Genomic DNA, 24594 nt, shown 5'->3' on the forward strand with positions numbered 1-24594 from the left:
AAGGCCCGGTGCCCACCAGGCCGCCACCTCCTCTGACTCTGAGTGCATGCCTCAAACACCAGTTTTGCAAATGCTGGGTTTTTGGTTGGTTGGGTTTTTGGGTTTTTTTTTTGTCTTAAAGGGCATGCCACGTAAACTGGCAAAAAAGCAAGAGCTGACTTTTCAGGCCCTGAATTTAAAGCGAGCTCTCCAGCCCAACCAGGGAGGAGAGGGAAAACACGTCTGCTCTGACAGCAGCTGGGGGACAGGAGAAAGCCCTCCATCCCCCCACCCCTGCTCGCAGGCTAGCAAGGACTGGCTCCTGGCTCGGACAGTGGCTCAGAGCTTCCCTGGGGAAGTGTCCCCCGGATCCCGCCAGCAGAAGCCAAGAGGAGAGCTGTTGCGTGGTGTGTCTCTCAGTCCAGCAGGAGGAAGTGCGCTTTAAAGAGGTTGTCTTAATGACAGCATTGTAAGACCGACACGTGTGCCCCGCATTCTGCTGTGATGCTAAGAACCACTAGGCCTGGAAGCAAAGGTGCTGTCATGTCCACTAAGCCCGCCGTGAGAGGCAGAGTGAGCTCGCGCCCGGCTCCACGGGTCTGAGGCTGCACCTGGGGTAGCCTGAACTTCGTAAGCACTGAGGTCTGGGTTGTTATCAATGCCACTCTTACCGAAGGTTCTGCTCTTTGGCCCATCAAGCCTCACAGAAAGCACCTCTGCAGACCGTTATCCGTCAAGTACGCACCTGAACGGGGTGCGGCCAGAGCGGTTCTCCAGACCGATTACGTGCACAGTACGTGGATGGTCTGGTCAGTCCTCCAGGAACATGCCATTGTTCAAAGACTTGACCCTGTGAGATGCCAGTTCTTGTCCAGCTCGGACCATTGCCTATTTTTGTCTCGAATGCCAAGTCCTGACATCTTGAAAATGCTGCTAGAACTGCTGTGAGGGAAAAACAAGGCGCAGCGCTACGATCTTGAATCCTGGCTGAGTGCACAGTCACAGGAGAGGTTCAGAGAACTGCTCAGAAAGGCCTGAGTGGGACTGCTGGTAAATGGGCCTCCGAGAGACAACACACGTTTCAGTGTCTTCTTGCACACGTGTGAATGTAGTCTGGTTCTGCGTGTGCTATTTGGGGGAGTCTCATTAAACTGTCTAAATCGGCCCCATAGGCGAAGCCACCACCCTCTGTCAGTGGCACCCACACCCCTGTGGGCCGGGGTGGGCGCTGGGCTCGCACTGGGAAGGGATGGCTTAAATGTGCCCCGGCCGGCCGGGCCAAAACCTGTCTTCTCTGGTGCAGGTTGGCGGCCTGGTGGGGAAGGCAGGGTGTCGGTCTAGCACACTGCCAACCAGGCAGAAATGCTCAGCAGATGCTCGTTCCATTGATGAAATTCGTGGGCAGCCTTTGGTAAGAAGTGGTGCTAGCAACAACCAGGCTTTTAATTCTGGGTCATTTGGATCCAAGAAGGGGGTGCCTGACTGTCCAGGGGGGTTGATGGCCCAAGGAAAGGAACTGCTTGTCAGTACCCCAGGGAAGGTTGCCTAAGGGGAGTCCACCCCCACCCACCCCCAAGCCCCAACACCTTTTGTCAGCAGTTAGGGATAATGTGGAAGAAGGATGTAAAATTATGAAAGCAGTCCATAATCGTAACTTCCGCTCCGCTTTGGATTGGTTGACTCGGTACATGGCTTATGGCCGTGACTCACTTCATATGGATTTCACATGAACTGAAGCGAGCGTCACCGTTTCACAGACTCAGCGCGGCGGCTACTAGAAGAAGGAAGGAGAAAACCCTGAGCGGCCGTTTTAATGAGGGGTCCCCTGAATAGCACACAGAACCAGACTAAATGTGATGTGCCGCTTAGGAAAAAAAAAATCAGCCGTGATGCGGCCGCGGCCTTGTTGGGCAGCTTCTAGGGGCGGAGCAGGCAGGAGACTGCCAGAGAGAAAGCATTGAGAAAAGGCCAGTTTCACTGCCCCTCTGGACAAACCACTTCGCACAGCCCACCTGGGGGAGATGACCACAGTCACCCCACTCTCCGGCCCTGACACACATGCAGAGCATCAGGGGCCTGGGGGAAGACAGCCCGACAGCGTCAGCTGAGGTGCAGAGTGGCACCGACTCCCACGGGTCTGGCCTAAGCACCCACTTCCGTCACCGCGTGCAAGGGCACCGCACAGCTCACCTTGGGAGATTCTGGGCCGCCTAGGAAACTCGGGGCTGCTGGTCACCTTGTTCGGCGTGAGGGTGACACTGAGTGAAGCGGACTCCCATCTGGTAGAACAGGGGAAACTTTCTCTGACGGGTGAGGCAGAATCCCCTGTGGGGCTGAGTGCGAGAGGCCAGCAGGCCACAGGGTTGCCTCACCTGGTCCTGGCGCTGGCCCTTGCAGACCCTCGCTGAAAGTCTCTCACCAACGCCCTGGTGATCCACTTAGAGTATCCGCTGGGATACTCTGCCCTCCCGGACCAGCCTCGGCCTAGCAGCCAACTGCATGTGCAGAGGATTTCCTGAGGCAAACGATCCCAAACAACTCGGAGTCTTCCGAAAGCACTTTCTGAAGCATTTGGTTTATGATGATCACCACAAATCAATCAATCAAAAAGGGGAGGTCGATTTCATTCTTTCTAAATGTTTCCTCAGTGGTACGATGGATGGGTGGAACAAAACTGGCTTGGGAGCAAATTGTCTTAAGCTGCTCTGTGGTGGAGAATTAGTCATCTACAGGCTAGGGCCAGGTGAGAAGGGGCCTGAGAAGACCTTCTTAATGGCTCATGGTGGCCGTGGCCACAGTGACAGGAAGCGCTAACAGGGCCGGCTGACTGCCCTGCGCTGGGCTGGGCCAGTGCCTTCCGGAATCCCGTGCAGTAACGGCCATGTGGCAGCAAATGCCCATTCAAACCAGCAAGCGTGAGCCGTCTCAGTCCATACAGGGCTGGCCAGTGGGGATCAGCGTGAGCTGCCCTCACCCGCCAACTGGAACCTGTGCTGCGGATCGGCCACGGCTGCCGATGGACGCACGCATGTGGCCCACCCTGCTGGGGTGGTCCTTCCCTGGTAAAGGCAAGCTAGACACAGCCCGGATCCAGGATGGACAGGCGTCCATCCGCAACCCAGACTTTAACATGTGCCTGGAATCAACCCAAGCAACCACTGCAACGTTCGGCCTGGAGAACGTTCGGCCACGGGCACCGCTGGCTGCCCACCCTGACCAGGCAGCTCGTGTGTCCACGCCTGGATCCTGACCACACACCGCCGCCGCTACCACCCCTCTGCCCTGCAGAACCACCAGCAGCTAAGGAGAAGGTGAACTTACTGCATCCTTCCCACCAACACAGCCAGCTTCTAAAACAGCTTCCAAGCTAAGGCTGAGTAAAATGGGGAGAATCTCAGAGTTCCACTGAGCACCAGGGGGTCCGCACAGGGTAAGATCCCAGCATTCCCGTCCCAGGACTGGGAGAGGGAGGGTCATGTACTCCCTGGAACAATGTTTTAGGTCAAACAGAGCCCGGAAACCTTTTGCATTAAAAAAAAAAAATACTTCCTTGGCCATTTCCAAGACCTCAAGCTGAAGTACTGAAGTACTCAACTGCACCTGAACGGCAGCATCTCCTGGGTCGAGGCTGGGAAACAGGCCCTGGGCACGGAGCTGGGGTGAAGGCTGTGGTGCTCATGGCCGGCAGTCAGGTCTGCGAGTTTCTCTCTTGGTGGTGGTATAAGGAGACGGGGCTCTGAGTAGAATTAGGCCTTGGAGCAGGCGGAACAGCAGCGGAGATGCACTCATACATCACGCTAATGAACCCCATTACTCTCAGAAGGAGGACTTCCCGGGGACAGGACAGCACAGCGGGGCGCTGGGCTCTGCACAGCTTGCCGCCACCGCCACCACCCCCACCCGTCTGCATGTATACCCAGCTCCCAGGACCTGCCTCTCCACCAGGGAAGCACCAGGGAAGCTTCCAGGTGGCAAGCAGCCAACCTTCATGATCTCCCTCCTCCCGCCCCACAGAAGAGCTTCATGGACAGTCCCTCGGTCTTCAGAAAACACTGCCCACGTGGCCCCAGGCCACTCCCAGCAGAAGAATGCCACCTGAGCTGACCAAACGCCTGAAAGCACAGAGATGCTTTGCATAGGCACACCTGACTATGCTAACACCGGGCCCTCGTCACTGTTGGGTGGCCACAGGCAGACGAGAGCAAGCGCCCAAGCAAGAAGAACATTCCCTGCACTTCCAGTGCTCCCCCAAAGGGCAGCTGGTTTCCTGGGCAGTTAGTTGGGACCAGTGGATGGGCCTGCTCCGTGAGGCAAAACATACTGGACCAAACAGAGGTCCTGGGAGGAAAAGTCCGAGGGACAAGGACGGGTGCTGGTGACAGAGGTGAGAGGGGCTGGACGGCCCTTTTATAAGGAAGAAGCCCCAGTCAGGGGCCGCAGGCACAGTGGTGTGCTCGGGTGTGCACTCTGCCCATGCCCCCCAGAGTCACCTGGGACCCGGGCACTTCTAGCAATCAGGTGGCACCCCCAGAACTTGTGGGGAGCCGAGAAGCCCGCCCAGGGAGCAGTCAGCTTCTCAGCCCGACACTCTCTAGCACGTGAGGTGGAAAGACCCGGCTGGCAGCGGAGATGGGAGGAAATTGTCTCCCCCAAATCAAGTATTGTCAGGAAATATCAAAGTAGAAATCTTTGTAAGCAGCTCTTTTGCATTTAACATTCAGGTAAAACACTAAAACCTTATAAAACAAGAACCTCTACTTGAAAACGCATCGAGAGGCTAGCAACAGGAGTCCTCTAAGTCGCCCAGGATCCTGTAGCACAGAATGGAGTGCTCCTGGGCCAAGGCGGCCAGCTCCTTCAGGAACTCCGGGAAGAGGGCCGCGGCCAGCATGGTGTTCCGCACCGGTGCGGGCAGGTTTGGGGGGGCCCCAGATACCTTGGCTCTGTTGGTCAGGAAAGGCTGAAGCACCTTGGGGGGGCCATCCAAAAAGTTCCTGCTAGTCCTGGTCCAGGATGCCTCCTGACTGGGTTCTGAAAGCAGAAACAAGGGCTGTCAGTGTGGGCCCCCCCACCCCAGTCTTCCCCGTCGTTATCAGGGGTTCGGTTCCTATGGCCCGTCAGTCTCAGGGCCCAGCCCTGCAACAGGGTGAGCACCCAGCATGTCCTACAGCGGCCCCAGCCGGCCACCTCCAGGACCGGGCCTGTCCAGGGACTCTGAGGCACTTCCACCTGAACCCACAACTCTCCAGGCCCAGGCTGGGAGGAGGGGAAAGAAATGAAGACGGCTTCAATCAAGTGGAGAAGTTGTTTGATTAATTTTTAAGTTTGCCCGAATCACGGGAATGTTGGAACTATTGAAGGGCCGTGAGGTGCTGCCAAGATCAGAAGAGAATTTCCACTACCTGGGGCGCCAATCACAGCAAATGTTTTGGGAACCTCCATATAAGGGCAGTTTACAGGGGGTTTTACCACGGGTTAAGTAACACAGGTCGAAAACGCTAGGAACCCAAATGATGACACTCTTCAAATTTACATTTTCCTGTCAAATCAGTTTCACAAATTGAATTGGTTCCATTTCGTTGATGGATTCTAGACCACCTCCCACCCGAGTCGAACCCTGGGAACCCCACTGCTCTCGGTGGGTTCTGACTCAGAGACACCCTGGGTGCCAGAACGCGAGCGCTGCTGGCCCTCGCCATCCTCACGATCGCCCTGAAGCTTGAGCCCACCGCTGTAGCTGCGGTGCCGATCCCTCTGGGTGAGGGCCTTCCTCGATTGCTGTGAAACGGTGTGCCTTCCCAGGGACCGGTCCCTTCTGATAGAGAACATGGCTGAAGCACGCGAGATGTGGTCTCTCCATGCTCACTTTCAAGACGCGTTCTCTGGCTTTATTTCCACCAAGACAGATTCGCTTGTTTTTCTGATCAAGCCACAGCCAAACTCACTGCCATGGAGTCGGTGCCCACTTACAGGGACCTGTAGGACAGGGCAGAACCGTCCCTGTGAGCTTCCGAGACGAACTCGTCACAGACGGAGAGCGCCCCATCTTTCTCCCAGAGTGGCCGGTGGTTTGGAACTGAGGCCGACTGGAAGCCACTACACCGCCTGTTCCCGTGGCATTCTACGACAGTCACTGTTCTTCGCCAGCGCACCGATTCTCCCCAGGCTTCCTTAGGAACCACCCAACTCTCCCGTGTGTTTGCGGCAGCGGGGAATACCCTGGTTTGTTTGCATCAGCCACGTGTTAGTCCTCAAAGTGACATCTTTACTATTTTATTTTTAATCATTTCATTGGGGCTCTTACAAGTCTTGTTACAATCCATTCATCAATTGTATCCGACACATTCGTACATATAGTCCATCGTTGTTTTCTAGAGATTTACTTTCTGTTGAGCCCTTGGGATCAGCTCCACTTTTTTTCTCCTCCCTCCTCTCCCTAACACCGGTGGCCCCTTGATAGATTGTAGATTGTTAATTATTTTCAAATCTCACACTGACCACTGTCTCCCTCCCCTCTGGATTCTGTCATTCTTCCCCCTGGCTGGAGGTGTGTGGTTATGTCCTGGTCACCATGTGCTTCAAGCCCTCATTGCTTTGATTAAGTGGTGTCATCTGCATAATCACAGGTCGTTAATGAGCCTTCCTCCAATCCAATCTTGAGGCCGCTGCCTCCTTCAAACAGGCCCACTCCTGAGAGGCCTCGCTCAGCTCGCAGATCACACAAGCAAGGCGACAATATGGTGAAACCATCTCACTGCTCCTTATAAATCATTATACTCAAGTTCTTCATTATTTTGACTGCTTTTTGGAATTCAGTCCCATTTCCAACACTTTCCTCAGGGTGGGAAGCCTTCACGACAGCACTAAAAACTCTTGACATTTATAGTACTTTCCACATCGTACCACTATAGTCTTTAGAGTTAAAAAAAATCCTCCTTTGCTGCTTTAAATGTCCTATTAAATTAAAACGATAAAGAACAAGAAAAGTCGGGAGTCTGTCTGTCTGCTGCTACCTTTCAGCTAAAATCCATGACAAAGAGGACAGAAATGGTAGGGCGTCCATGAGAGAGACTGTCAACCTTGGAGACTCCCCTCTGCCCTGCCGCACTGGCCCTGAGCCCTGCAGTTCTCCAAGTGGCCCAGAATAACTCCCCAAAGAAACGGATTTGCATGCTGGTGGCAACGGTTAAAGTGCTGGGCTGTAACCGCAGGATGGAGGTTCAACACACCCCCACCCAATCCCACACCACCATCCACCATCCCCCCCCCCCCCCCCCCGGCACCTTTGAAGAGGGCAGTCTGGGCCACAGACTGTCTGGCAGCAGGTTCAGCTCCTTGGGTTTGGGGCGTGAGGGGCTAAGGTCTGCTACTGCTGACTCTGGTTCTTCTGCCTTGAATCCCCTACCACACAGATCTGCACTCAAAAGTCTTACTAACCTCCCGGAGCCTTGGTGGCATCATGGTTATGTGTTGGGCTGCTAACTGCAAGGTCAAGATCAGGCTTCCGATTCCTATAAAGAGGGATCGTCTCTGAAACCCACAGGGGCCATTCTGCCCTGCTCTGTAGGGTCACTGTGAGTCAGCATGGACTGGGTGGAGTGAGTTTTTGAGAAGGGGCACTAGGTACATATACTGGGCTACCTCCTGGGTGGGGTGACCTCAGGCCCCATGCTCTTCTCCTTCCGGGTGCTTTCTTTGTCTGTCAATTGCTCACACGTGATGGGAAGGGTTCAGTGACCTCTTGATAAGTGCCGACCCAGCCGCTGACCTCAAGAAGCATTGCCTGTGTTCTGAGCCCAGGGCCAATCCTGCTTCAAAACCCCAGTCCCATTTTACCCACACCTCCAGAGGCCTGCATCCGGGTGCTGAGCCCCACCCCCATCACAGTCCCTAGGGAGAGGGGCAACCAACTGCTCAGCAGGTGCGGAACGGACAAGTGCAGGAACGAGCCACATGAAGTCCTGGCCCCCCCCTTCCCCTCCCCCCCCCTCGCCTCACTAGAGCTGGGTTATCCGGTTTCTCCTCATCTTCCGCTTTCCCTTTCAAATGCACTCACCCTCCTCTCTCCCAAGAGGGCTGATGGAGGAGGAATCCATGAACAGAAAGTGCCGCCATCGTGAAGCCTCCTTTACTGGGCTTGAACCCAGGAATGAATGTCGTCCTCGCTAAGCAAGGCAGGGGGACGCCCTGGGAGGAAGACCATGGCCACGGCCTTGCAGGTCTTCTGTGCAGGGGCCCAACGACAGGGGTTCGCCTCGGTGGTGCTGGTGATGGTCCCTATGGGCAACCAGCGAAGGGTGTCGTGCGCCCCTCTGCACAGTGGTGCCCGGTCGGTCCCAGAGTTAGGAACCGGGGAAAGCGCTCGGGGTGTGAGGTAGCCAGGAATCGCAGCCCATGGTGTGGAGGTATTGGAAATAAAGCCAGGCGGCGGCTGCTCCTGAGAGGCAGGAGCGCACGGCAGGCGGCACAGGAAGCCCCTGCTCCAGAGCACGCGCCATGCTGACACGTGCAGGGCGGTGGGGCGGGGGCCTGAAGGGAAAGGCAGGGAGGATGGGAAGTAGAAGCCAATGGCCGAATCCGGCGTGGCTTCTGGAATGTTTCCCTGGGTCTGAAAACCTGCACTGGGGGGAGGGACGCGGGGGGGGGGGGGGACAGAGGCACCTCCTGAGCAGGGTTGGCACGGCCTGAGGGCAGTGTCCAGGCACTGGCGCCATCCTCTGTGGGTCAGGCGCCAGTTTCGTTCAAGGGCGCAGGCACCTCTCATTCTCTTCACGCTTGTGAAGATGTTTAAAGTCGGGGTAACGGTGTCGCTTTGCTGGCCTAAGAGAAGTTAGAAAGCCGGGGGGAAACTCGTGGAAACGGACGGTCTTCTAAGGGAGGCTTTCTACCAGTCGGAGCCCCCTCTGGGTCACAGACCTCAGACCACTGACAACCTGGGGGCGGCTGAGGGTCCCTGGTACATGTCCGGCAGGCACGGCCGGCTCCATCACTCCTCTCCCTAGGCGTGCTGTGAGGGCTCAGGCAGCAGTGCTGTCAAGGGAGCAGTGGGTGTGAGAGTGGGTGTGAGAGCGTGTGTGTGAGCGTGTGTGCGTGCGCGTGCACGGTGTCTGTTCATCAGCAGGAGTCAGGCGGGACCGTCTCACCCGGAGAAGCTCAGGATCCCGCCCCCCTGGGCCTTCAGCTCCATCTGCCCCGTCTGAAACGGAAGCAAACGCTGCATTTCTTGTCCACCTCGCAGAGACAGTGTCTCCCGAGCCCACTGCCACGTAGTGGACTCTGCCTGACAGCTGACCGGCGACAGGCTTTCCAAGCTGTCCACCTTGACGGGAGCCGATGGGTTTGGGTTCCACGGGCCCGTGGTTAGCAGCCCACCATGGAGCGCACAGACCAGAGAGACACGTAGGCCACGTAAGCTACTGGTAGGTGACGGCAAGCCTCCCGAGTCACGGTGGCCCTGCCCAGTCCGGCACCATCTTCACAGCCGCTGCGACGGCTGAGCCCACTGTCGTGCACAGCTTTCGGTTTAAACCAAACTCACAGCCGTTGAGTCTATGCCAGCTCATAGCGACCCCATAGGAGCCCCGGTGGCATTGGTAGTTATCTGCAAGGTCAGCAGTTCTAAACTTCTCCTGGGGAGAAAGATGGGCTTTGTACTCCCGGGAAGGGTTAGTCTCGGAAGCCCACAGAGGCCGATCTGCCTTGTCCTACAGGAAGGGCCACTATGATGACCTTCCATACGGTAGACTGCGAAACTGCTCATCTTTCTCGGCGGCCCTTCGCACCAGCAGGTACGGGGTGTTCTCCGTTCTGAATGTGGGCTGGCCCAGGGACTCGTTTGGCCAGGGGAGCACAGCAGAGTTGACTGTAAGTGGATCCTGAGCCTGAGACTAGCAAGACTCACTCAGAACCGCACAGCTGTGAAGATGGCAAGACGGAGCTAGCCATGGATGACAAGGAGCACATACAACCAGTCGATTTGGGTTCTTATCTGGTGAAGCCCAACACCCTCCTCTTATTAACCTCTTGCTGTTCAAGGTTTGAGTGTCACCTCAGGGCCCATCACACCCAGGGCTGAGCGAGAGTGGGAGGCAGAGAGAAAGGCAGAGACAAAGAGACAGATAGAGCAAGCGAATGCAGGGCCTCTATTTAACAAGCAGCCCAGCAAGGCCAAGTGACTGCGACCACAGGCAGCCAGAGGCAGGGCCAAGCCTTCTGCGTCTGGGTTCTTCTCTGTTGCTTTGTGTTTTAGTCTTTCTGAAACCTGCCCTGTGTCTGCGGCCACTCCCAGCCTTGTTTGAGGCCGTGGCACGAGGGCAGGCCAGATGCCCCGTCTCTCTTCTGCGTGGGAAGCACCGAGGCCGGGCAAGATGGGCATTTTGGAGTTGGTACTCGCCAAGGCCCAAGTCACTGCTCAGAAACAACTGGTGGGATTTTTGTTTTGTTTGTTTGTTTGTTTTTTAAAATCCATCCCACCCAAGCTTTCCTGAGGCAGGGCCTGGACTCCCTGGCCATGCCCAGTCCCCCCTCAGCACCGATGCCACCCTCCCGCTCCCTCTGCCTCAGAGCATCTCCTCCAGAGCCAAGGAAAGGGTCTCTCAGGAATTTTAGGCTGAGTGTCACCTTCACTCCCCACAGTCCGATCAAGCAGTTAGCTCCTCGAGCCCAGCAGCGTGTTTGTGCTTCTGCCTGAGAAGGTCTGAGAGTGTAACAGAGAGCGCAGATGTCCTCCGCAGGTCGGCGTTCTCTGAAGAGAGCCTGGGTGTGCATGCTGCTTTCAGCACAGTCATTTACTGACAGCAGCGCCTTTCCGAAACCGTTCTAAGGAGAGCGAATGCCCTTGACTTCCTCCCTCGGTGTGGAAAGAAATCAGATAAGGCCAGGTATGGGCGCATTCTCCAGCCATCCCCTCGGATAGGCGACACTAATCCTGGGCTGTGTCCTGGTGAGTGACAGTAACACTGCCGAGGCTTCTCCAGATGGAGAGTGCTGACTCACGGCGCCCCGCGGTGGGGGTCTGAGACCAGTCTTTCTCCGATGAGCTGCTGCTGCTGGTCTATCACTGCCGACCACGCGGGCTGCAGCCCAACACGCTCCTGCTACGCCACCAGGGCTCCTAGGTGGAATGTACAGGAATCAAATGGTTGCAACCATGGGAAGAGAGGAAGCAGCCGCTCAGTATCCAAAACAAGGGCAGGGGCCGACTGTCCTATGCGAGTTCTCGGGGAGGCGGGAGAAAATGAAAAGGAGGCCAGGAGACACCGAATGTGACGTCAAGTACGCTATTGTGGGAGGTCGGTGCTATCCAGCCGGTTCCAAGGACCTAAGGCGACACGAGACACAACCGAATGAGGTACCGCCCAGTCCGGTGCCAACTTCACAACCGTTCTCATGTTTGAGCCCGCTGTTGCAGCCGCTGTGCCAATCCACCTTGTCAAGGGCCACCTTCTTCATCGCTGCCCTCCACTTCGCCCAGCGTGATGTTCTTCTCCAAGCACGGGTCTCTCCTGACGACATGTCCAAACTTCATGAGATCAAGTCTCATCACCCCTGCCTCTAAGGAGCCCCTGGCTGGAGTTCCCCCAAGACAGATCAGTTGGTTCTTTGGGCAGTCCATGGCACTTTCAGTATTCTTCACCAGCACCACAATTCAGATGCGTCAGTTCTTCTCTGTCCTTCTTTATTCAATACCCAACTTGCATATGCACATGAGGCCATTAAAAGTACCACGGCTTGGGCTTGGGTCAGGCGCATCGTAGTCCTCAAGGTAACAAACATCCTAGCTTCTCAACACTTTACAGAGTTCTTGTGCAGCAAGCTTACTGAATGCAGTGAGTGACCGTGACCTTCAGAGTCCAGGAAAGGGTGCAGTGTCTGTGAACCCAGGCAGGATACCCAGAGCAGGAGGCTGGAGAGACACAGGGGAGACCCCGGTTGGTTACCTTTGGTTAGTGACTCGGGGGCCAGGTCACACATGTCCACTCGGAAGAGCAGGTACTGCTGGGCTTGTATGAGGAGTCCTGGGAAGTCTCTCTCCACTGAAGCAAACTGCTCGATCTTGTTTTTCACAGATGCGAGGACCTGTCAGGAACAACGGTAATGGAGCTGGGGCTTCACCAGGGGAGCACCGCCCCACCCCGTTAGCCTTTGAGCTCCCTGGTGCCGCCCTCAGTGCGGGGTAACTAGCAGAGAACTAGGCATTTATTTGCTCATTTTTAACTGTCTGGGTGTTCTTTGTAGGGCACCTTGGAAACATGGAATTCAATGAAGCTTTGCAGGTTGTCTAGAATTATCTAGACAACCTGCTTAACAGGAGAACAGAGGGATTAAAAACACATAAACAGCAAGGGAATAAAGGGAGGGAGGGAGGAGAAGCCCCACCCCTGTGCAGTCAGGGCCTGGCTGGGGCTGCAGGGCGCAGGGGGTGTACCTGGTAGAGGGAGCGCACGCTGGGCTGGAAGACCATGTTGGTGTTGAGCAGAAAGGAGCGCAGCAGGGGCTGCGGGTAGCTGGCCAGCTGAGTGATGATCCCAATCAGCAGCAGGTTGACGTGCAGGGAGTTCTCCAGCATGTTCTCCAGCTTGGACAGGACCACGCTGATGAAGGGGCCTGCATGAAGAACACACGGCTCAGGGCTGGCGGGCCTCTCCCTCAGCCAGCAAGGGGCCCCTGGAGTCCCAGCTGCCGCGGCACACAATGACAGCCAGGGCTCCTTCCGCCTCAGACCCACCCAAGCCCAAAGGAGGCAAAGACACTGGGGAGCGACTGTTTTCCTCCCGGGAACAGTGTGGACGACTGAAGAAAATGACCGGATTTGTGAATGGGAGCGGGGGAATAGACTCAGTAATGTAATGCTTTAAAGTCAAGTCTGCCTCGCTCCCTCGCTACACGCCCAGGGGCTGCCCCAGCTCAGTGGCGGGACGTGCACCACGTCAGGGTTCCTGTGCAGTCACCCCCCAGAAGCCAACAGTCAACTGCGGAGTGGATTCTGACGCAGACCCTGTAAGACAGCGGTTCTCAACCCTTCACTGGGTCACCCGATTCTTAACAGTAGCAAAATTACAGTGATGAAGTAGCAACGAAAATAATGTCATGGTTGGGGGTGACCATGACATGAGGAGCTGTATGAAAGGGCGGCTGCATTAGGAAGGTTGAGAACTGCTGCTACGAGAGGCAAGGAGCCTGGCTCCCTGGGGATCCTGTGACGTTCTGTGCGGAAGTGGACTGTAACATCAGTCCCCCTCAGTGAACAGTGAACACTGACGACTGCCTGACGGGGCTCCTTGCGCAAACGTTCCAACCTCCCTGCCATGGAGCCCTGCTCGCCCACAGCCACCCCACAGGACAAAGCAGGACTGCGCTTCTGAACACGGGAAAACTCAGTGACAGTTCGGAATGCCACCGGTGGTGTGTGGGGACCGTGGAGGGGCAGTTTCTTGCTCCTCTCCGAGGAGGGTGATGCATAAACTAAGCATCCATAAACAATTCCTTTTCCAGAACGTCTGAGATGACCTCTACGGCCACTCAGTCCTGCCCTTCACGTTTCTCCCTCAGCACCCTCATCCTGGACCCCAGCCCACCTCCAGCTCCTAGGATGGAGGCCTCCCGGGATGTGGGGCCTCTCAGAAATACCTCTGAATTCAGAACCCCCTTCCATCCCAGTCAGCTCTGCCTTGGCTCATAACCTCATCCTTTCTTTCTGGACTCTATTTTCATTGAGATCTATTCATGGAAAGACAGATGGATGGATACAAAAAGTATAAAGATAACCAATTAAAACAGAAGCCGCCTCCTTGTAGGCAATAGATTCCAGCATGTTCCCCCAGAATTGCGAGTCCTTGGTATGTGGCCAACCATGGCCCTTTTAGGCATCAAGTTGCTGACGACAACTGGGCAGTCTGCACATAGCGGTAAGCGCCGGCGCCAGGCCTAGAATTCAGCCTCCCGTCTCCAGAGCGGCTGCTCCGCGCCAGCACACCATCGTGGCCCCAGCTGGGTACCTCCGTCTGGCTGCCCCCATGCACCTCTCCAGCGCGGGTGTGCCTGCTCTCTACACCCAGCTTTTAAGCTTAACTATGGTCCTTCAGTCATCCTGCCAGCACACCCACGCCGCCTCGTTCTTCTCCGCGCCACAAGCTGCCCCATTGCTCTGCGTGGCCTTTAGTCAGCCCATCTCCAACCCGTGGGCACTGGGAGTGCGTGCCGTCTTTTGTTCCTAAGAGGAGCCGTGGTGGCAGAGTGGTTACACACTGGGCTGCTACCCGCAGAGCCCGCCGTTCAAAACCACCAGTCGCTCTGTGGAAGACGGACAGGGAGTTCCACCCTCGTAAAGAGTCACAGTCTCAGAAACCCCCAGGGGCAGCTCTACACCGTCCTATAGGGTCACTGTGAGTCAGCCTCAGCTCGATGGTAGTGAGTTTACACGGGCATCGTTGCGTGTAGACAAGAGGGCTTCGAAATGTTTATGGATTAATCCCATTGTGTGTTCACTCCATTTCCCACTAACATTTTGAAGCCACCTGAAACCTGCAGGCACAGAAGTATGAGGCTGCCACTCCTAGAAACAGTTTTGCTGGATCAAAACATGGTGCGTTTGGAATTTCAACAAGCCTACAAGAGTCTCTCGGGATACAGATGAGACTTCCTACCCCTGTAGAGCAGTACCGTCTCAGGAACCCACACCGGCAGTTCTCCCTGTCCTCCAGGGTCGCTGGGAGTTGGAAGTGACCCGCTGGCACGGAGTTTGGTTTGGGTTTTGACAAGTCTCTGCTGTGATCTTCCTGGCACCAGCTTCCCTCCCGGCCACCAGGGCAACTCTGCCATGCACAGGTCCTGCCACGACGTGACTCCCCAGCTGGGCCCAGACTCACTGCCCTCGAGTCAATGCAGAATCGAGTAGAAGGGCCCCTGGGTTTCCAAGACTGTTAACTCTATGAGGGTGGAAAGCCTCATCTTTCTTCCACAGGGCGGCTGGTGGTTTTGAACTGCTGACATTGTGATTAGCAGCCCAACATGGAAGCATACACACCAGGACTCCTAACCAAAGATTCCCACCCCACCCCCCCAAAAAAAACTGGCATCAACCAAAATTTTCTACCTGCTTTCCCCACCTCCCGGCCCCCAAACTCCACGCTGTAGGCATTCAAAGGGGAAAGGAACAGAAAAGCACTCTGCCGACAAGTTGACTCTGACGCTCAGCACCCCTTTGTGTGGCAGAGGGGAGCTGCTGCGTCCCAGAGGGATTTCAAAGGCGGGATCTCAGGCCTGTCTTCCAAGATCTTTCTGGGTGCACTGAAGCCTCAACCTTTTGGGGAGCAGCTGTGCGGGCTGTTTGCAGCGCCAGAGACTCGGCTCCAGACATTGTCTTCCCACAAGCCGTGCACACACGCGCACACGCCCCTCAATGTCTGCCCTCCTGGTGACTCTGGTCCTCCTGGCCTACCATCCTCTGCTACTTTCACTTTAACCTGGGAGCTCAAGCACTACAGAGCCTTGCCAAAGCCCTCCCAGGGCTCCGCGGGGCTCTCCTTCAGAGCAGACTGGGCTTGGGGAAATCTGTGAGTTTGTTTTTGTGTCCTGAGTACTTAGCACAAGCCAAACGGATAGCCACGGGAGTCACAGTGACCCCGTGGGACAGAGGGGAACTGACCCACAGGGGTTCAAGGTATAATCTTTCCAGAAGCAGCCTGCCACATCTTTCTCCCAGAGTGGCTGGTGAGTTTGGTTAGCAGCGGAGAGCTTCACCACGTGAGACCACAGTTCTTCGTCCCTAGCATACCCACTGCCAGCTCCTGGCAGCCCTAAGTAAGGTGTCCAAGATGGCCAAGCTTTCCAAAGCAGACAGCCTCCATCTTGGTCCACAGAGTGGCGGGTGGGTTTGAACCACCGACCTGGCAGTTGCCAATCCATCATCTGACCCACAGTCCCACCAGGCCTTCTTAGTAGTTAGTACTCAACCCAAACTCACTGCCACAGAGTCAATGCCAGCTCGCAGCAACCCTGTGGGTTTCTGAGACTGTGACTATTGACGGGAGAAAGGCCAGTCTTTCTCCCAAGGAGCCGCTGGTGGTTTCAAACTGCTGACCATGCAGATCGAAGACCCAACTCGTAACCACGACACCACCAGGGCCCCTAGCAATTAGTACAGCACCTGCCAAAGAGCAGTACAAGAATGGCAAATGCACGAGCGAACTTAAACATAGCTCAACTGAAGAGCTGGGAGTCCCTGCAGAGAAGTCAGGCAAGCCCATGACTACAGAAATGCTCAGAAGCTGGGAGGCCGCAGAGCTCAGACCCAGAGGGGAAAAGACGTTTCCCGAAGCCTTGTACACACTTCAGAGGATGACAGGCCCCAGGTTTCAGGTGAAATGATCTATCTGTATCAAAGACTAACATTATGTTTTCTCCATTCTCAGGTGCGCCACATGCAAAAGACTGTTATTTCATAAGGTGCTGTCTGTGCTTTAGTGGGTGGTGCTGCCTCAATTTACAGGTTCCTCAGGCTCACAGCGCCTGTCCACGGTAGCCGGCTTCATTAGCCGTGGGTCGTCCTGCGGGCCTCGCATGCTGTGTGGGGGACACGGGGCAGGCTTTCAGCAGGGTTGCCCTTCCTGGGTTACTCTCCTAGGGAGCCCTGGTGGTATAGTGTTTAGGCACTGGGCTGCTAACAAGGTCAGCAGTTCAAAACCACCAGCCACTCCTTGGGAGAAAGAGGGGCTTTTTGCTCCCACAAAGAATTAAGTCTCAGAAACGCATGGGGGAGTTGCCCTATGGCAGTGGTTCTCAACCTTCCTAATGCCGCCACCCTTTAATACAGTTCTCCATGTGTGGTGACCCCATATGTGGGCGGACATGCCTGGAGACGGATAGAAGAGCGGTGTCTCAGTTAGTAAGACCATCAGAAATATGGTCTTAGGCGACCCCTGTGAAAGGGCCGTTCAACTCCCAAAGGAGTCATGACCCACAGGTTGAGAACCACTGCTCAATGGGGTCGCTGTGAGCTAGCATTGACTTGATGGCAGTGAGTTTGATTTGGGGAGGTTGGCTCCTCCTGGAGAGGTGCTAACGGCTAACACGCTCAACTGCTACCTGAAAGGTTGGCAGTTCCAATCCACCAAGAGGCTCATCAAAAGAAAGGCCTGGTGGTTGATCTGGAAAACCACCCACTGTCTCCAGGTTCAAGACTCAGCTTGGTGCTGCTGAACTAGCGTCACACCTCCTCCCGTCAGCCAGATTCACTCCCCCCATCCACACCCTTACTTACCTTCAACTGAAGAAAGCAAGCTTATGTAATCCTGTTACTTCTGACTGACTGGGTAGATGGAATGCTAATGAAAAGGCATTTACACTGAAATGTTATCTCCATGAGAATCTCAGGCCCTTTAATTTCATTTAAAGGGGTTCTCCCAGGTTCAACAAGTGTTCCGGCATCAGCGAACAGACAAGTAACCACCGGGGAGGAGGTGGCCATGCCCTGAGATCACATCAGAGGCTATAGGGCTGGGCTGCACTGGATGGTCAGTGATGACACCAGTCTCCTCCAGGTGGTCGTAGATGGTGGAAGCCTGGTCCCCGGCAGGGCCTGGGCAGAGAGCCCAATCTCTCTGTCGTCAGGACCAAACAGAGAATCCCAGAGGCCCAAGCTACATGCTCAGTGAGCAAGCACGGGAGTCCGCCTTGGGCCCAGGCCCGCCCCTCATCTGTCCTTCCAGGACCTCTCCTTGCTACTTGAACTCTATTGGGGCAGGGAGGGGGGCGAGCGCAGCATGCCACCTTCCCTGCCCACAGGGAACTCTGCACCAAGATGTGCAGGTTCAGATGCTACTGGTTGACATGTAGTGATACTTTCTAACACAAATTCCTCAGCCCCAAACCTACTTGCCTGCTACCCTTTCCTGTCACATGACAACCACCAGTGGCAGTGGGGTGCCCTGGGAGGCACCCTGGCTTTAAGGAGAGCGAGGAGTTTATGGACGAAAGATGTGGTGCTGCTCTGAAAGGAGCCTCAGGCAAAGGAACGGCCAGCTCATTCATTCAGAGAGGGCTGTCACTCTACTGGGGAGAGAGCCGGGAGGAAACCGCCAGCCCCACCCTCACGGAGCACATGGTCTAGTTGGGGAGATCCAAACCACACCAAACTCGCTGCCTTCAAGTCAGTTCCAAGCCACGGCAACCCTACAGGACACGGGAGAACTGCTGCTGTGGGTTACTGACATGAACTCTTTCTTTCTCCCTGGGAGCCGGCTGGTGGTTTTGAACTGCTGACCTTTTAGTTAGGAGCCCAACAAGTAACCACTATGACACCGGGGCTCCTAGTTGGGGAGAAAACCATTCATTTTAAAGCAGCAACACGTGAAAAGTGGCATACTGGTCGCTTGTCGGGCTGTGAGCTGCGAGGCCAGCAATTTGAAACCTCCAGGCACCCAGCGGAAGAAAGAGGAGGCTTACCGGTAGCCTCGGCAACTCACCAGGGCAGGTCGACCCTCTGCCAGAGGGTCGCCACGAGTCGGCAGTCAGTTTTCAGTGTGGGTGGAGTAGTGAGTTCAGAGAGTTTGCTGAGCAAACGAGACCGTCGCTGCACAGAGTGACAACGTATAATTAAACTGAAATCAAACCGCTTCTCTTTACCCTTGACAAGAAATGTTTTCCCCTCGGTTAGCTGACAATGTGATTCACTCCTCCACTCTCCTGAGCCGACCTGCACAAACCCTTTGGAAAGCACAAAGCAATGTAAGGCGGTCACCTGTGAACGGAGTGCCCTGAGTCCTTGCAGGGTGGTGGCTGGCCCCGGCAGTCTCCTCTCGGGCTCCAAACGGGGAAGGCGCGGTCTCGACAGGAGTTTCTGCCAGGAGAGAGTCAAAGTCATCCTCATCCTCCTCTACATCCTTCTTCCGTGCCTCCTCTTTCTCCTCCTCTTCCGCCTGGGTCTCGCCTCCCTTCTCCTGGCCCTCCTGTGTGCCAAGCACAGGGTTAGGCAGAGTCTGTTCCATCAAGCCTTCTGTGCCCGAATCCAACTCTTTAATGATTTGGTCGTACTGGGCAATGAGGTCTTCACCCTCCTGGCCGAGCGCAGGCAGCACTGCGCAGAGCTCGGCCTCACAGGCAGGGGTGTTGGGGCCCACTTCTGCAGGGGCGTCACTGCCCACTTCTGCAGGGGCGTCACTGCCCACTTCTACAGGGGCGTTCTCGTGGGGGGGCTCCTGGGGCACAGTCTCCATCAGGTCCACGCTGGCCTTGGCATGCTCCTGTCCTGGGTCTGCTTCAGGCTGGGGGCTGGGGAGCGGGCCATTGTGGCCGGGAGTACACAGGTCCTGGGTCTGGGCCCCGACCGGGGCCTCCATGGGGTCCTCGCAGTCCTTGTCTGCGCATAGCCGGTACACCATCACATCGTCCTGGAAGTCCGACTCTTCGATGTACGACCCTTTGAAGAGCTGGATGGCGTTCTTCTTCATCTCCTGAATGTGTTTGGGGGGATCGATGGGCGCCGGGGGGCCGGGGCTCTCCAGAGCTGAGTCGGGCCCGGGCGAGTTCACGTCGGCCCCCGAGGAGATGCCCGTGTCATAGCTATCATCCCACTCCAGCTCTGTGTGGCCCTTGTCCTTTCCGGGGGCCGGCTGCGCGCTCGGCTTACTGGGGAGTGGGCACTGGAGCCTCCACACGGGGAAGGCGGGGTCCTTGCTGCCCTCCTCGCACAGGCTCCGGAGGAAGGTCTCAGGGTCGGGGGACTCCCCGTCATAGAGGGCGGACCAGACGCGGCAGTCCCGCATGCAGTGCAGGATGTTGGTGTGGGCCTCCCAGAGGTACTGCAGGTAGCTGATGTCCAGGGCTTTGCCGTACTCCACGATGCAGGCCGACGGGGACGAGGTGGCGGGCAGCGGTGGCGCCTCGGGCCCTGCAGGGGAAAGCAGCAGCAGTGAGAACGAGCCCCTGATTCTGACGGGGACAAACAGCGTGGACCAGAGGGGACTCACTCAGCTTCGGAGACTGGCTCACCAGGGACCTGACTGACCAAGTGATTTCTGAAGTAACAAGAGACTAGCTTCTCCAAAGCCAGGAAAGAAAAGGTTGGAGTGGAAACCCTACACTGATAGAAGCTAGGCATCCTGTGCTCGCCTGCCAATGAACAGTTGGCAGGTAAAGTCTAGCCACCCGGGAGTGACTTGGAAGAAAGGCCTGGCAAACAAACCAGTTGCTGAAAACTCTGCAGAGTCCACTTCTCTGGCACAGGGGTGCACAAAGTTGGCCTGGCTTGGCACATAATGGTGACGGGAAATGGAAACGTTAACAAGCAACCCAGGGGGGCTAGATCGCAGCTGCGGAGAACACAGCTGCTGTCCGGCAGTGGCCCCTGGCAGATCCTCGCTACGTTGGCTGTGTCTGTTTTGTCTGGTTTTCTGTACTGGGAAGTCAGCAACTGGATTCATAGTGACCTGGGGCACAGACCGGGGTGGAGCGGGGTGCGAGGAAATGGGGCATTCACAGCAATGGGGACAAGAGGGAAGAAAATGCTCCAAGGTTGATTGCGATGATGAATATGATGGACCCACGGAACTGTATGATATCTGAAAGCACTACAAGGAGAAAGATTGCTAAGCATGGCAGCCCCTCGGTTGTTGGGAGGGTCTCACGGGGGGCATACCCGGCGGGCGGCAGTGCCCGCTGTCATAGAGGTCCTGGTTAAAGTGCGCTTTAAAGGGCTTTGCCAGTAAAAGACCTGGAACCCACGTTGGCAGTTGAGGTTTTTAAAGAACAAACCAAAAACAACCACCTTGGGTTCTTACTAATGACTAATTCATTCTGCTTACCTAGAAGGAACTCCGATGGTGTAGAGCAGCGGCTCTCAACCTTCCGAATGCTGCGACCCTTTCATACAGTTCCTCATGTTGCGGTGAGGGGTCTCGACCCACAGGTTGAGAACCGCTGGTGTGGAGGGTGACATGTTGGGCTGGTAACTGGGAAGCCAGCAGTTGGAAACCACCAGCTGCTCCCTGGGAGGCAGACAGGGCTCTCTGCTCCCATACAGAGTTATGGTCTTAGAAACTCACAGGTCAGTTTTACCCTGTCATACAGGGTTTCTTTGACCCGGCACGGACTCCAAGGCTATGCATTGTTTTAGTTTTGCCTCCTTGGAGACTCTTGGGATGCTGGTAAGTAGTCCTTTTAACACAGTAATGTTTCTTGCGTTACTAAAGTACCTCTGACTGCTTCTGGCGTTGAAAGATCTCATCTTCAACCCTGAGATGAATATGAAAACATCTGCACTTACTTTGACATTTTCCCTAGGAGAACTTACTCAGACAAGGACTTACTCAGCAGCCACTGAGCTGACCCTGACTCACGGTGACCCGCGTGCGCAGAATAGAGTTGGACACCGATGGGTTTGCAGGGCTGTGACCTTCCAGAAGGCAGATCAGAGTCCTGACCAAGATTGTGTGAATCCGACTCATAGTGACCCATAGGACAGAGGAGAACTGTGTCACGGGGTTTCCTAGTGTCGGTCAGCAGTTCGAAACCGGGAGCCAATCTGTGTGAGAAAGATGAGGCCTCTCGCTCCGATGAAGATGTACAGTCCTACTGACCCACGGTGACAGCTCTTCCCTGTCCTACAGGGTTTCTCTGGGCCGGAATAGTTTCTTGCTGCTGTTGTTGCTGTTAACTTTACGAGAACAGAGCAAGCGCCAGGCCTTTCCTCCCACAGTGCAGCCGGGGAGAGCCAACTACCAGTAGTCAGGCTCCCCAGGTTGCCAGGGAGCAGAGGCTGGTAAACAAGGTGGCCCTGAACTTGTACGAGGTGGCCGAGGACACTACTCCACAAAGAGCCCAGGAGGATCGCAGCTCCTCTAAGGACTGACTAGTTCTGAGAGGCCCCTCATTAGGCGAACTGAATAAATTAGCTATCATTGCCATTTCAGAAATTCCAAGTTTTATAACAACATCGGAGAGAGTATCAAAAGGTATGGCTACTAGGATTCCAGGCCACGCCCGCAAGGACGTGTAGAAATAAGACACGCTTCGATGTGTCTCTGCGATCAGTGGGGGTGACAGACGAGCGGCCGCCCTCGTGGGCTGTCTTAAGCTAGTTGGGGTGCCTTCAGGAAAAGACAAAGTTCCGATCCAAACAGCGGCCTCCACAGGGTCTGCTGGGCCAGTTACATCCAAGGCGGAGCCGTCAGCTCTGATGGCTATTTTTGACAGTTTTCCGTGGCCTGAGGATAACCTGGATAGATTTTCTCAAAGGACAAAGCACAATCAGGAGGGCTTACTAGGAAGAAGTTTTTTTCAAAAACACTGAAAATGGTACTGTTGAGGGATAATTCCAGGAAAGTTTTGCACCACTGAGGAACTGGTGTCTGGGCTCAAAGAACGTTGAAAAGGAAGATGATTTGAGTCCCTTAAAGATGCCAGAACCGCTGTTTGTATGCTGTGTAAATCACCGCGTGTAGATTTTTTCTGGGAAGGGCTGGAGAGATGGGAACCCAGCTTTCAGAAGTATATAGACCTAGATGGAGGAGATGTTAAGAAGCAATAGCTTCACACTTGGCTATCCCTGCTTAACAAAGGTGCCTATGGCTTTATACTTTCTGACTTACCCTGGTATTGTCGATAGACAAGCCAGTCACAAACCTGTCATTTTGGAACTGAAAGTGAGGGCTAATTTTATATTAGCTTTAGCTGTGACTGACCCCCGCCCCCGCCCCATGCCCCTTCCCTCATTCTGTTTCAGAGACGCGCTGGTACGTGTTTTCAGTCATTGAGAGGGCTGCCAGGATGCAGCTTAAAGCAAAGACCTGGGAGTGCAGACCATGTGCTTCACCTGCCACTGACTGCAAAGTGTCTACAGCTCCTGATGATGCATCAATGACCAACTGTTCACTGCTCTCACGTCGATCCCGGCTCACCTCATCCTTACAAGGCAGAGCAGAACTGCCCCTGTATGTTTCTGCAGCTCCTTGCAGATACAGAATGACTTACCTTTCTCCTGAGGAGCAGCTGGTGGTTTTGAACTACTGACCTTGCAGTTAGCAGCCCAACGAGCAACCACGGTACTGCCAGGGCTCCTACTAGTCATTCATGACAGAAATGGGACTCACTGCATTATCTCCTGCCTACCGAAGAGGCCAGCAGCCCAGAGAACTGGGCGTAGGCACCCACCTGCGCTCTCATGCGTACACTTGGACCAGAGGATGAAATCCCGCTCCTGGTGCCCCAGTGTCAGTGTGATTCCGCTGGAGCAGCAGACCGGGGTCAGGGCCAGCAGCTTGGCCGCAGACACGGAGTAGCAGTCTCTCTCCTTCACGGCCCACCGCTGACTCAGCATCATGTGGTTGCAGGGGATCAGATACCTAGAACAGAAAGAGCCTGCATCAGTCTTTGCACACCACATTTCCTGTCAGGGCCCTCCGGAAGCATGAGCAGGGCCCGTCAGCCCGCCTCACCCATCCCAGCTAGACATCAGGTGTCACCCCAACTTAAAGTGTGTCAGAGGCTTTAAGTCCATTCTCCTCCAATTCCATTTGTCCACAAACTTTGCCAAGTCCCCTGGTATTAAAGCCGCCCCCCCCCCCCCAATGGTCATCGCAGCACTGTTCGCAAGTGCAGGAAGATGGCAAAGACCTCAATGCCCACCAGCAATAGAAGGGCTGAGGAAACTGGTCCCCATGCTGCACAATGTTCGAAACAGTGGTGACACCGTGACGCACCGCAGGGCATGCATGGCCTGGAGAACAGTCTGCTGAGTGGAATTGGTCAGAAAAGGTCAAAGGAGCACTGGCAGTGTAGTGGTTATGTGTTGGGCTGAGAACTGTAAGGTCAGCAGTTTGAAACTGCCAGCCAAGGAAACTTGAGGATTGCTAATCCTTGGGAAGTTCTGTCCTGACCTATGAGGTCACTATGAGTCAGAATCAATTCAATGGCAGTGAGTATTATGGGGGAGTTGGGGCGGGGGTCAAGATGAAGACTTTCATCCCCAAAAGGGTAGATTTTGGTCAAGCAGTGGGCTAGAGTGTTGATGGGTGTTAACTTGGTCAGATTGGGAGATAATAGCCTGTAAGAGAGAGAAGAGAAATCAGGGTGCAGGTGAAGGGTAAACTATAAGGGGGGTTCATTAGCAGCTTAAACTATTGTATACAAAATTAGATATAAACTCCTACCTACGTTATAATAAAAAAATATGATATGGAAAAGAAAAAAAGAAGCACCATGACCTTGGATCACAATGATGTCGGCATTTGCCTCAAGAGAAGTTGCTCCTGGAACAGGGCCCTACACCCACAGCTCTGTTGCTAGCCAGGAGCTGTGGCTCCAGTGGGCACGGAGAGGTCACGGCTGCAGCAGGAGCCTAAGAACCACTTCTCAGACTCAGCCCGGAGCGCATGAGGAAACAGACACACGGCGGCCGAGGGCGCACCAGTGGGCACTGGGCCCCAGACCACACCAAGAGCTTCCTGCTGGAGGTTGGTGTCCTTAAGAGGCTGCAGCCAAGAACAGTGAGCAATTGTTGCTCAGACCCCCGAGCACGTTGGTGGGCTGCACGGGGAGAATAAGGTGGTCTCAGAGAGAACGGGAAAGAAATGTGGCACAAACCTCAAATGATTTTACCAAGCCAGACAAACTGGAACA

General features: G+C 55.2%; 1 protein-coding gene across 1 annotated transcript in view; it reads right to left on the reverse strand.

The window, feature by feature from the left end:
• Window positions 1-4756: 4756 nt before the first annotated feature.
• Window positions 4757-24594, reverse strand: part of FHIP1A (FHF complex subunit HOOK interacting protein 1A) — a 109504-nt gene continuing 89666 nt past the window's right edge. Inside the window, exons 7-11 of the mRNA XM_075544801.1 lie at window positions 23128-23318; window positions 18719-19867; window positions 12407-12585; window positions 11919-12057; window positions 4757-5010 (exon numbers count right to left, since the gene is read on the reverse strand). Coding sequence (XP_075400916.1) covers window positions 4757-5010; window positions 11919-12057; window positions 12407-12585; window positions 18719-19867; window positions 23128-23318 — 1912 coding nt within the window. The remainder of the gene's footprint in view (window positions 5011-11918; window positions 12058-12406; window positions 12586-18718; window positions 19868-23127; window positions 23319-24594) is intronic.

This window comes from Tenrec ecaudatus, chromosome 3 (genome assembly GCF_050624435.1).
Source record: "Tenrec ecaudatus isolate mTenEca1 chromosome 3, mTenEca1.hap1, whole genome shotgun sequence".
NCBI lineage: Eukaryota > Metazoa > Chordata > Mammalia > Afrosoricida > Tenrecidae > Tenrec > Tenrec ecaudatus.